Source organism: Leopardus geoffroyi, chromosome D1, assembly GCF_018350155.1.
Source record: "Leopardus geoffroyi isolate Oge1 chromosome D1, O.geoffroyi_Oge1_pat1.0, whole genome shotgun sequence".
Lineage (NCBI taxonomy): Eukaryota > Metazoa > Chordata > Mammalia > Carnivora > Felidae > Leopardus > Leopardus geoffroyi.
In genome coordinates, this window is record NC_059329.1 from 82,327,903 (window position 1) to 82,340,754 (window position 12,852).

Sequence of the window (12,852 nt, forward strand, 5' to 3'; positions counted from 1 at the left end):
TAGAAGCATACTGTTTGATAATATTTTTAAAAACTATGTCCAACTACAAATTAGTTTGCAAGTTCTTGAAAATTAATGAACAAGCAATTTGGGTTTTTTCCACTATTTAACCATTACAGAACTGCAATAGCTGTTGAAGAAACACAATTAGTGAAATTTTGGACAATAAAAAGTGTAAAACCAGATTGTTAGGAGAGACAACAAAATGTAAGTTAGAAAAGTCATAAACATACATTTATTCAGGAAATACAATACCAGAGTCCTTGATATTTCAGTGATCATTCCACATTATAAAATATTCACAACATGTATTCTTTTAAGTCTACACCAAGTCATGCTGACATTCTTTTCAGATAAGCCATAGCCATTTCTTCTACTAAATGCTATAATATCCATTTTAATTGTAAACAAAGTACTTGAGCCAAACTACTTAAGTACTTGAACAAAATAACTAAAAAATTTAGTAGAGGAAGACAATGATTTTAAAAACACATCTGAATTCTCAACCTCCAAAGAACTAGGCCATTATAATCTAGTATACTAATGGATAAAGTGGCCATATTAAAACAGCACATAATAACCAATGACAGTATTTCTCATCTGCAGTTTTTAAACATGCTTTCTCAACTAATACACATTCATTTCTGTAAGTTTTAAATGCAAAGGGGGCAGAAAGATGACAGACATTAAAATCTTACATTTAAACTACTGGCAGATTAAAAAAAAAAAAAAAAGATAAAAGGTAAACTATAATCACTTCCCAAATAATGAATACCAGGTACCTTTTATTCCTAAAGAAATTACTAAAAAAGATAACCGATTATTATATTTGCCACTACTTAACAGTCAGTAGCTGTAAATTCTTTCTATTCTGATACTTCCAAATATATTATGCACTTAACTGTGTTTTTCCCATTAGAATTTAACTTCACGACAGCAGTGTGATTCGAGCATTTTATAAAGGGGAAAACAAGTGGTTCTCTACCCAGATGTCCTTTAGAACCAACTGGAAAGCTTTAAAAAAATAAGTATCTGGCCCCACCCTCAGAGATTCTCCTCTAACTTGATACAGAATGGGACTCATATACTAATAGTTTTTAAAGCTCTGCAGGGGTTCTAACGTGCGGCTAAGGCTGAGAATCACTGACTCAACCCATTTTGAAATACCAAGAAAATAAATGGAAATTGAGTAGTTTATAATTTACAAATCAAACACCTATTATATACTTACTATGTGCCTAGTTATGTTCATGAGTCATACATTTATTTATAAGATGACAACTCCCTTCATCTCCTCACTATATATGAGACCAGTACTGTACATCTCTGCCACCAAATGACCGAATTTTTCTATGGTCGAGATTTAAAATTCTGGGATACACTCTGAAAACTGCATTAACGAAAACAAACTACTGCTACTCATGCTCAACAGTAGCAAGCAAACTACTGTATTTGGCTCCTTTAAGCTATCCTTATTTTAAGAATTATAAATAAGTGCCAACCCACACAAAGAACAGATTGTGGATTACTGTAGAAGAGAAAAAAATAGCTTACTCAACTTACTAAGTTTCAACACCAAAAAAGACTGAACTTGGCTGAAAGTTCTGAAACAGCGGAGATACTGAACCAGGAAGCTATAATTTATAATGAAATGTTGACACGCCCTTGCAAGCTACTACAGCTGTAGCTATACTAAAAATAAGATTTCGTCAGGATTTACTTACCCTGTAATGCAAGAATACGAGCATAATAATATTACTGTTTTTATATGCACCAATATCTCTTTTTAATATGTAAAGCTCTACAACAAATACCTCTAATAACTGTACAATTAAATTAAAATAAATTCATAATTCTACTCTACTTTGGTCTCAACATTTTAAAAACATCAATTAATTTTGAAAATACACAATTTAACAACATGATCCTACCAATACAAGCACGTTTTGTAATGGACTAAAGACACATTCGACCATGCAATCCAGTGTTCAATACCTAAATGATAAATAACAATGTTGATTGACTTTTATTCTGAAAATTATTGAAAACTGGAATAATCTTGTAAGACTCACAGTGCTCACAAACATGCAGGAAAAGGTATCCATTTCTATTCTTCCTGAAGGAATGTTACAAAATGCCCACTTTTTACACAGGGTCAGTAATTAGGCTAAATTCCTTATATATTTCAACCCATTATCTTCTTTTTAGCATCTGTCACATAAAATTCTTAAAAATTGTACAAATGTTCCTGTAAATTGTGACTGAAAATGAACCTCAACTCTTAATTTCCACCTTTAAAAAGACCTCAGTCATAGTCCTACACTAGTAGCTGCCTTTCAGTAAGAGTGACATCCAGTGGACGAATGAAAGTATCTCTCAGAATTCCCATCATTTCAAAGATCACATCTCTAAATTCAACCATTTCAGTATGAATGAGTTCCTACTCATTTTGACTAAGAGCCTGCAGATTCTTATGAATATATCGCCTCATAATTTCTCTATATTTTAAGTATATCCTTCTATCTTCTTCCTATCTAAAATCACCTCTTTAAGGTGAGCTAGTAAAGAGTGTGTAACTCTTGAGGCTAGTGAGGTTAAAGGTATTACTTTTTCGTCTTTGCTTCTGCTACTTCCCAACACAATCTAACTGGCTCATCCCTAGGAATGGAAAAACCAAAATATAAGAAATATATTTAAATAAGAATGAATAGCATTAAAAAAATTTGCAAAAAAATGAAACCTGAACCTGTTTTTGCATTTGTAATTTATGATATATTGTTGAACATAAAAAGATGTGATCAGTAATGCCAACAATCAAATTACATCCTCTTGCCTCACTGCTCAAATATTATGAAAGAATATATATTTTAGCAATGATTGTTTCAGTGTTTAAAAACTTTTATAAATCAGTATAAATGAATATTCATTATACATTATGTTTAAATAAAAGTAAAAAATTTCCACTGTTGAGTTATGATTTACCATTGATTATATATATTATGCATGTGTTCAAAGTACAAAATGCAGCAGTGGTGTTAACACTGATAGTGTAATGAACTGCTGTAGCTGAGACTGTTATGTTTAATTTCTTGGAAAACCGTAAAGAAATTTTACAGGTTAAAAAAAATAGAGTAAGCAAAAAAAGAATTGGAGAATTGTTATTTTTAAATAAGCAGCCAAATGAAGAAAACTTTTTTTTCTAAAAAAAGATTGAGAATGTAAAAGTACATTTTAATATTAAAAAAGCAGTTTTAAAAATCTATAACAACTTTATGACAAAATCTGCATTTGAAAAAGGCCTGTAAAAACAGCAGGACAGAATTGCCCTCATCACCTTTCACTTTTTCTTGTCAGAAAAAAGTGTATGCATCTCTGGAACCATAAACGATGTTAAAATAGGTGTTTATAAAATGGCAAGGAGGATCTCATGGGAAGTTTCTGTTTGTTTTTTACAATCGTTGGCACTGCGGCCATCAGTAGGTCACAAGTAAAACTTTTCTAGCTAAAAGCAAAATGGAATATAAAGTTCTGAATTGCATTAGGTCTGTTGCCTGCGTTTTGCTGACCTCATTTTTTCAAAGCGCGACTCCATCTCTTCGAGGACCTTGGGTGTGTACCGTACTACTAACTTAACCTTTCCTTGAGCTGCTTTCAGCAGTTCCACAGCTTTTTCGTGATGTTCTCCTTCAACACTCTGGGGAAAAACAGACATACACACAATTAGTATCCAGGTTTTGTAAGCAGCTCAAAATGCAAAAATGTTTAAAAAACATAAAAGTAAAAAGAATTTTAATGTTGTATCATCACAACACTATAAGCCTACAAAATAACCTGGTTCTATCATTTTAATCGGTGTGAAATCCTCTGCCAAATCAAATCCAGCAACTGGGTTTTAAGTTCCAAATAATTGTTCCCGATCCCAATATATATGCCCTATTACCTCACTAGGTCCCAAGTAAATTAAGCAGCTGGCATTCTGTACGAAAATGAGGGCGGACTTCTCTAATTTAATGTACTGCCGTAACTACTAAAGAGCTTAATTACTTCATAAAAATCACACTAAGCGTTGCTAATTTACATTGGAAAAGAAGCAAAACACACTTAAAGTGCTTTAAAAAGTATCACTGTACTAAATAGTACTGCCCAGGATTCCCTCAAGGGATTTCTAAACTACAAAGCGGCTTTGGTTTTCCCCTCAACATCTTTGGTTTCTGTAACTCAAATATACCCCCATGTGGTTACAATGCATTACTACAAGTAGAAATAAAATTCATCCATACCACTCCATTAACAGAAAGAAGTTGATCTCCTCGCTTGAGACCCCCATGTCTATCAGCAATTCCACCTGGAATTATTCGAGAGATATAGATTGGAGAGTTTTGTTCTTTGCCTCCCATAATATTGAATCCAAGGCCTTCTTCTGTTTTTGGTAGTTCAACAACTCGAGGATGAGAATGTCCTTCGCTGGCAGCAAATGCAGCGACAGTAGCCTCGAAAAGAATTTCACATAGTTACAAATATGATCTTTGTTTGCTTCAGTTCTTTTGTCTCTTTTTAAAAACTACTTTTGAGGTACACGCTTTTGATGTTTGAATGCTCACAAGTTCACTGGCAGTTTGAAAGAGAAGGTAAGCTGAGTGGATGGGGTGATGATGACCAGAAAGCATACCCTGGGCCTACGCAGGAGGTGTTAAGACTGTTCAGGCCACTCAGTCCATCCAGCACCCAGAACTTCTCTGCAGCAACTGGCGTGCGGGCTTGCTTGGCAGATGAACACTGGTGCATGTTACAGAAAAAACCCCTTCCCTGGCATGCCAGCAGCCCTGGGCTTTGGGCTGGATAACCTGGCTGCTTTAGGAGTCTGTGCAAGGCACAACCTATCTACATAATAACCTGTAAGGAGGTAGGTGTCCTTATATGCAATCATTTGGGCTGCTGTTACTATCTGTACTATATACTAAATAACTAATTAAAGAAATAATTCAATATTGAGAAAAAGAAGGATACATATAACGAACGTGAACTTTTTTTGTTGCTTTAGTCAACTACCCAGTTACTCCTAAAACCCCACAGAAGATGAAAACAGAGTCACATCACATCTTCTTTAAAACTTTCAAATTTAGACTAACCTACACTAATTCTAACACAAAGTTGAGATTTTTGGTTTCTTTCTGATTTTTTTTTTTTTTTCCAACGTTTATTTATTTTTGGGACAGAGAGAGACAGAGCATGAACGGGGGAGGGGCAGAGAGAGAGGGAGACACAGAATCGGAAACAGGCTCCAGGCTCTGAGCCATCAGCCCAGAGCCTGACGCGGGGCTCGAACTCAGGGACCGCGAGATCGTGACCTGGCTGAAGTCGGACGCTTAACCGACTGCGCCACCCAGGCGCCCCTCTTTCTGCTTTTAAAAGCAGGTAATTAAGTAATCTGGTACCATTTTTCGTAACTAGATCAAGGTGCATGAGCAAAAATGGGAAGGGGCAGAGGAAGGAAATCAAGATTTGTTGAATACCATTAGGTTCCAAGCTCTGAAAGAAGCCCCATTTTACAAATAGAACTAAGGCTCAGAAATTCAGGAAGTCGTGAGGTCATGTAACTCTAGAATTTCAAGCCAAGTTTCCATGTCTTTTTTATACTCTTCCAAACTATACTCACATGTTTAAGTGTTTACATTCAACAGAGAATCCAGTATTTTCTTTTATGGATCGGTAATTATCAAGGCAAAATTACCTACTAATGACTAATTCTAGTATAAGTCACTTACTGCTGATACTAGTTTATTCAAACAAGATATGATGGACACTGAGGTCAATTCTGGAAATATTGGAGGAAACCACTGGTGCAGAAAAGCACATAAAACTTGCCATATGCAGCTCTGAAGAGCTAACCTATTAGTGACATTACCCCATATTTGCAGAGTTCAGGCAAAGGAGAAAAGCAAAGAGCAACCTAGGGGAGTACCCAGTTCTACCATTTACTATTTGTGTGATTTGAGAAAAATAACCTAATATAATGCTTCCTCACCAATAAAGTCAGGATAATATATACCTCAGAATTTTTTTGAAAATTTACATGATATATGCATATCATATATAACAAATATGTATTACATGTATATTTTTTTAATATTTATTCATTTTCAGAGACAGAGACATGCGGGAGGGGCAGAGAGCAAGGAAGAGAGAGAATTCCAAGCAGGCTCCTGTCAGAGCAGAGCCTAAGGTGGACTCGAACTCATGAACTATGAGATCATGACCGGAGTCAAAACCAAGAGTTGGACGCTTAACTGACTGAGCCACCCAGGCGCACCAACAGGTATATTATTATTTGTGTGCAAGTGTGGTTTTTTTTAAACTTTTTTAACATTTATTTATTATTGAGAGAGCATGAACAGGGGAGGGGCAGAGGGGAGGGAGACACAGAATCCGAAGCAGGCTCCAGGCTCTGAGCTGTCAGCACAGAGCCTGACGCAGGGCTTGAACTCACAAACTGCGAGATCATGACCTGAGCCGAAGTAGGACATTTAACCAACAGAGCCACCCAGACGCCCCTGCAAGTGTATTTTTAATGCATTATCTAAACTGCATGATAAAATATCTCCTGTAAAGCCAATAAAAAAATGTCTTGTCTTAGTACTTGAGAAGTTTAGTGTGGCTCAAAAAATACTACATGTTAGTTTTCAAAATTAGCCTATCAAATATCTAGTAACTACACATTTTAAACCTTTCACTTATGTTTTTTTATTTTATTTTTGAGAGAGCGAGTGAGAGTACGGGCACACACGAGTGGGGAAGGCGCAGAGAGAGGGAGACAGAATCGGACACTTAACTGAGCCACCCAGGTGCCCCTAAACCTCTCATTTATAATGAAGTCTCTTTTAGTAAATGGAAAAAACAACAACAACAACTACCTTTGCAGTTGCATTAGCTCTCACTTCAGGACTGCTACTGATGTCCACAGTCTCATAGACATGTTCATATACCTGTGAAACCCAAAGTTATCATCATGATTTAAAATCTCAGAATATACCACGTTTGAGTTCTAAGTCAAGTTAAGGAGTGTGTTAAAGTTTTAGGCAAAGTTATGCATCCCGGTAAAATATTATTATTAATATATTTTTTTAATGTTTATTTTTGAGAGAGGGAGTGAGGTGAGTGAGAGACAGACAGACAGACACTGAGTGCGAGCAGGGGAAGGGCAGAGAGAGAGGAAGACACAGAATCTGAAGCAGGCTGCAGCCTCTGAGCTGTCAGTACAGAGCCGATGCGGGGCTCAAACTCCTAAGCCATGAGATCATGACCTGAGCTGAAGTCAGACGTACAACCAACTGAGCCACTCAGGCATCCAGTAAAATGTTTTTCTACTCAAAATCCCCACAAATGAAGAGGTACAAAATTTCAGTTATAAAATAAGTCATAGACATGAAGTATAGCATAGGGTATATAGTCTTAGTATTGTAACAACATGTTTGATGACAGATGGTGACTACACTTATTGTGATGAGCACTGAATAATAAATAGAACTGGTGGATAATATGCTGTACACCTGAAACTAATATAACATTGTATGTTATACTTAACATATATGCTTTTTTTTAATATACTTAACAATATACTTTTTTCAAGAAAGAGAGAGATAGGGTCTAATTTTTTTTTTCTCCTTTTTTTAAATAAGATCGAAGGATTTTTAAATTTATTTATTTATTTTGAGAGAAAGAAAGTGTAAGCAGGGGAGGGGCAGAGAGAGAGTGAGAGAGAATCCCAAGCAGGCTCCATGCTGTCAGCACAGAGCCCAACGTGGGGCTCGAATTCACAAACCATGAGATCATGACTTGAGCTGAAATCACGAGTCGGATGCATAACCAACTGAGCCACCCAGGTGCCCCAGTTCTAGTATTTTTCTAAAGTTTGTTTTCTTAAAAACTTCTAAACCCAAATTTCAGAGTACTATCTTACCTAATTAACTCACGTTTTTAGTAAATTTAATCCCATTCACTCACCTCTCTTACAGCATTGCAGAATTCACTTTGAAGGACTCTTTGTAAAGCCTGAAGTTTCTGTGGTGGGACCTCTCCACTCCTTTGCAGTTTTTCCAACAATTCAATCGCTCTACAAATATCTAGAATTAAACACACACACATATTTTCTCTGAATATTCTCTAAATGCCTTGTAACAGGATTCAATCCTCAAGGATTAACTAGAAATATGTAGAATATGGAGGGGAAAAATGTGTAAGAGTGTGAGCTTGTGTGTGTGTTGGGGGTGGGGGTTACATGAATACACATATAAGAGAGGGAATGTAAAATCTGAGAATGCTTTTATGTAGATTAGGATCAAATATTAATGTTGCACACATGCAAGATCTGGAAAATAGTATCTTTGAGAGACAGGAAAACTGAATATAAAATTCTAAATGTCACAGGAAAAGATGGGTTCAAATGTGATAGACACATGAACATTGTACTGCTTCAAAAAGCAGACAGTTCTATCTGAAAGTAGTTAGTCAAAAAAAGTTACCTATCATGATTAGTAATCAAAGCTTTGAGTAGTACAAAACACTGTGTGCTAGTGAAATCCTTTTTCATTTTCCAAAGAAAATCACACTTTATAAGTAGATATGAACTTTCAATAACAGATGCACTTAGTGGCAGGGACACAGTAACAATGGTACAAAGGAATAAATTAACTGTGGCCTCTTTTCAACTCAGGATCATTAACACACTGTTTTAATTAAGACAAGTTCAACCAGGGGCCCCTGGGTGGCGCAGTCGGTTAAGCGTCCGACTTCAGCCAGGTCACGATCTCGCGGTCCGGGAGTTCGAGCCCCGCGTCGGGCTCTGGGCTGATGGCTCAGAGCCTGGAGCCTGTTTCCGATTCTGTGTCTCCCTCTCTCTCTGCCCCTCCCCCGTTCATGCTCTGTCTCTCTCTGTCCCAAAAATAAATAAAAACGTTGAAAAAAAATTAAAAAAAAAAAAAAAAAAAAGACAAGTTCAACCAAATACATACATTTACAAAACAGAAAAATAAAAAGTTTTGCCAATCTGGTCTCAATATTAGCTGTGTGATCTTGGGCATGTTACTTAATGTGCATGTCTCAGTTTCTCCACTGTAAAATGGAAGTAACAGTACCTTCCTTATAAGAATTACTTTACAACTAAACCAAAAAAAGCATGGAAAAGGGTCTGGTATGTAGCAAGCATAAATATTATGTTCCCTTGGCACCAATTAATCCTAAGAAATCTTAAGAGGTGGTACATGTTTGTACAAATATATTAGGCATATTGGGAAATGTATTTTATGAATTAAGATATTTTGTAAGATTCCGAGTCATGTTAAAACACTGTAATTTTCTGTATTTTGACTTTTTTTTTCTTAACTGTTTTTGTACCCCAGAGGGCTACAGTACCTATTATTTTATTATTCTTTGCCTCCTTTTAAAATGGAAGAAGTTCTGGGGCGCCTGGGTGGCGCAGTCGGTTGAGCGTCCGACTTCAGCCAGGTCACCATCTCGCAGTCCGTGAGTTCGAGCCCCGCGTCAGGCTCTGGGCTGATGGCTCAGAGCCTGGAGCCTGTTTCCGATTCTGTGTCTCCCTCTCTCTCTGCCCCTCCCCCATTCATGCTCTGTCTCTCTCTGTCCCAAAAATAAATAAACGTTGAAAAAAAAAAAAATTTTAAAAAAAATAAAGTGGAAGAAGTTCTGAACTTTATATTATACCACAAGTCTGGAACTTTTTCTTTATAGAATATGGCCTTCTTTGTGTATAATACTACAAAACTAGCAATAAATATAGTGAAGAAAGAAGTAGATTTTTCAACTTCAGATCATAAAAGCTTAAACTGATATTAATCAAATGCAATGGAATCAGACTTTCCCCCTTCTGATTATTGCACCACTAGAATGAATGACTGATGAATGGGAGCTTTTGGTTCATTGATTATTTTGACTTACAGAGTTACAATATGTAAGCTATATAAATATTTCCAATTAACAAAAAATTGAAACAAAATGAAAAAAACTCTTTACTGAACCTAAACTGTACCTAACATGTGCTCAAAGCTATTCCACTGAATCATATTTGGATGATTTAGAAAACATTCACAATCTTGATCATATGCACTAATTTTAAATTGTAGGGTTATTGGAAGTGTTTGTTAATAGAATTTGCTAAAGAGAATCCTAAATAAGAAACAGCTGATGTAATCTTTCTTCTCCAGCTAAATGGCAACCTCTAGTAATTCATCCTACTAAGTTGCTGAGCATTCTACTGTGGAACTGTAAAGAACTCTGAAAAAGCAAAAAAAGCCATGACTACCAAACCTAAATGCCAGAGGTGAAGTTTCACATTTTGTGCTGCACTTAAAAACACAAAAGACCGCCAACATGTTAGAATCCTACGACTGGCTTTCAAAAAAAAAAAAAAAAAAAAAAAAACACCTACTCCTGTTAACAACGAACAGATTTGTTCCCATCTACAAAGCACAGTGTCATTGTGCTCAGGAGGGAGATGTCACAGTCTTAAGCCTAACTTAGTAATTCTTCCCAGAGTAGCTACTCCTCTGTCAAAAATGATGCTTTAATTAATGGTCTGGTGGGCTGGAGGGAAGCAATGTCATTTATAAAGAGGCTTACAAATAGTGAACACCATCAGGAAAAAATAATGTTAAGTGAGCATTTATTTGTGTGAAGGAATGAGGAAAGAGGTTTCTCTAAATACAATAATTCCAAAAATATATTTCCTTTTTGGAGCGGAAGTTACTTAATATTCAGGCTGTAACCGCAAGAGTTAATACTCGGAAGATATCTACAATCTCCACCCTATATTTTGTTTACCACCAGCACTCAAAATGTTGTTTGTTTTTGACTTACCAATGACATCTAATACTGATGTGTCAAAAGCATGCTTGCAATTGCCTTGAAATAAAGGTTTTGGGAAGGGAAGGGTGGAATGCTGAAACTCTGTAACGGGACCCTGACAGGAGCACAGTCATATATTTTCACTGGCTCTTCGGTATCTAATTACTCAGCAGAACAGATTTTACTTTCCTTGACAGTCTGCTCTAAAATGCAAGCAAGCAGCCACAGTTAGCAGTTGTAAGGTTTGTAAAGATGGAATAAGACTATACGTTCAAGTATTTTACAACCTAACGCTCACTATTCCAAATAGTTATATAACATTCTTCCGAGGACCAAATCAGTAGGATGGTATTTAAAGCACCTTCTCGGTACCTGGGAGGGGCACCAAAGCCAGGAAACAGCCCAAAACAAACACAAGTGAGGTTGTGGTTAAAGTAATGACGGAGTTTGTGCATAAATAAGGACGACTCTGTGGTGAATGCGCTGTGTGTCCGGGATGTCTGCAATGTGTGGGGGTGAGAGCGGGGACACCGGATTTGTGCGCGCATAAGTAAGGGCAGTGCATGTAGTCTCTCCGAACTGGGCGTGTGATGTTTGCTTCTGGAGTTGACTTGTCTCAGGCCGCCGGGTCTGCCGTGCGCACCTAGGGAGCGCGTCTGCGGCGTGTGTCTACGAAGGCGGACAGCTGGTATTTAACTGTGCTGTGCCCCGGCACAGTCCATGTGAAGAGAGCAGGGGTCTGAGTATCAGTCAGGGGACCGCAAGCGCCCTCCCAGGGGCCAGGAGCAGCGACTTTGGCGCGAGGGGCACCTGGATCCGGATCTCGGAGCCTGGGTCGCCCCTCCTCCCCTCCGGCTACACGGCACTCCTCCACCCCCTCCGCCCACCTCGGTCCCGGCTTCGGCCGCACTCACCCCTCTCCAGCCGCACAGGTTCCCCCAGCGCCGCCATCTTCTCCCTTTGCCTGCAGACCCACAGGAAATGACAACATAGGGCTGCGGTGGAGGGGCGGGGCTTAGCAGGAGCTGGCAGGGAAACGGCCTGCCAGTATCGCGAGAGTAGGACCTGTGGCTTAGAGAGTGGTGGAGGCTACCTAGGCTCTATGCCCTCAAGGTTAGTCTTACGCAGCGTCTTCCGCGGTCCCGAGGGTAGCGAATGCCCCGGCTTCGGAAGGTGGAAAAAGCGGCTTTCCCGATTCTTGCTCCCTGCCTCAGATTCAAGCCTTGTCCCACTCGCTTAGAACCCTTGGCTCCAAGTGAAAGTCTGGATTTTTCTCCGGGCTTGACCATTAATGGTTCTGAGTCTGGAATGCTCCCTTAACCCCTTTCGTCCTCAGTTTCCCTATCTGTGCGATGACGGGTCCTACCTATCTCCGAGGTCTTTTCCACTCTTAAGTTCTGGGATTCTGTGACAAATAGGTAACGGAATACAGTCTCTTTTTGTGGCGGCATCGTTTTAACTTCAAAAATCAAGGCACGAGCCTCCCCTGCCAACCTGTGTGAGAGTTAAGGATGGAAAGTACAAAAAACATGAAACACCTGGGTAAGCAAGAGAACAAGGAACAATTGCACCGCAGAGAACAATTTTAAAAAGATGACCCAAAATCTTATGTAAATGAGATATGAAGCAAATTTGCTTAATGCATTACAGATTTCTTAGGGCCACTTCTGAAAATTAATGAACCAAGAAAAATTTTAGTACTTAATTTAAATGGAATATTAATTTGTCCAGTATATAGATTCCACTGACATTCATTCAAGCACTAGTCTCTGCTGATACTGTGTTAGATGGTTTCGTATACAGTTTAAACACCTCATGATAGGAACGTTTTAACTTCCTGATTGTCCTCAGCCCACTCTTTCCACTCTAGTATTTTTTCTAAGCCATCATGAATGTCATGATTATACTTTTTCCCCCTTGAACCCTGATTTCATTAGCAAAAGTTTCTGTTTAGAAACTTTCAATTGTTTCTCCCCCACCATTTCCTATTTCTAA

General features: G+C 38.0%; 1 protein-coding gene across 1 annotated transcript; it reads right to left on the bottom strand.

Annotated features, from left to right (window-relative positions):
* Positions 1–208: 208 nt before the first annotated feature.
* Positions 209–11,874, bottom strand: LIN7C (lin-7 homolog C, crumbs cell polarity complex component). The gene is made up of 5 exons (XM_045484825.1): positions 11,772–11,874; positions 8,002–8,120; positions 6,912–6,983; positions 4,281–4,490; positions 209–3,694 (listed from the first exon to the last, which is right to left on the bottom strand). The coding sequence occupies exons 1-5, from the start codon at positions 11,806–11,808 to the stop codon at positions 3,539–3,541; spliced, it is 594 nt and encodes a 197-aa protein (XP_045340781.1). The 5' UTR covers positions 11,809–11,874; the 3' UTR covers positions 209–3,538.
* Between the last annotated feature and the right edge of the window lie 978 nt (positions 11,875–12,852).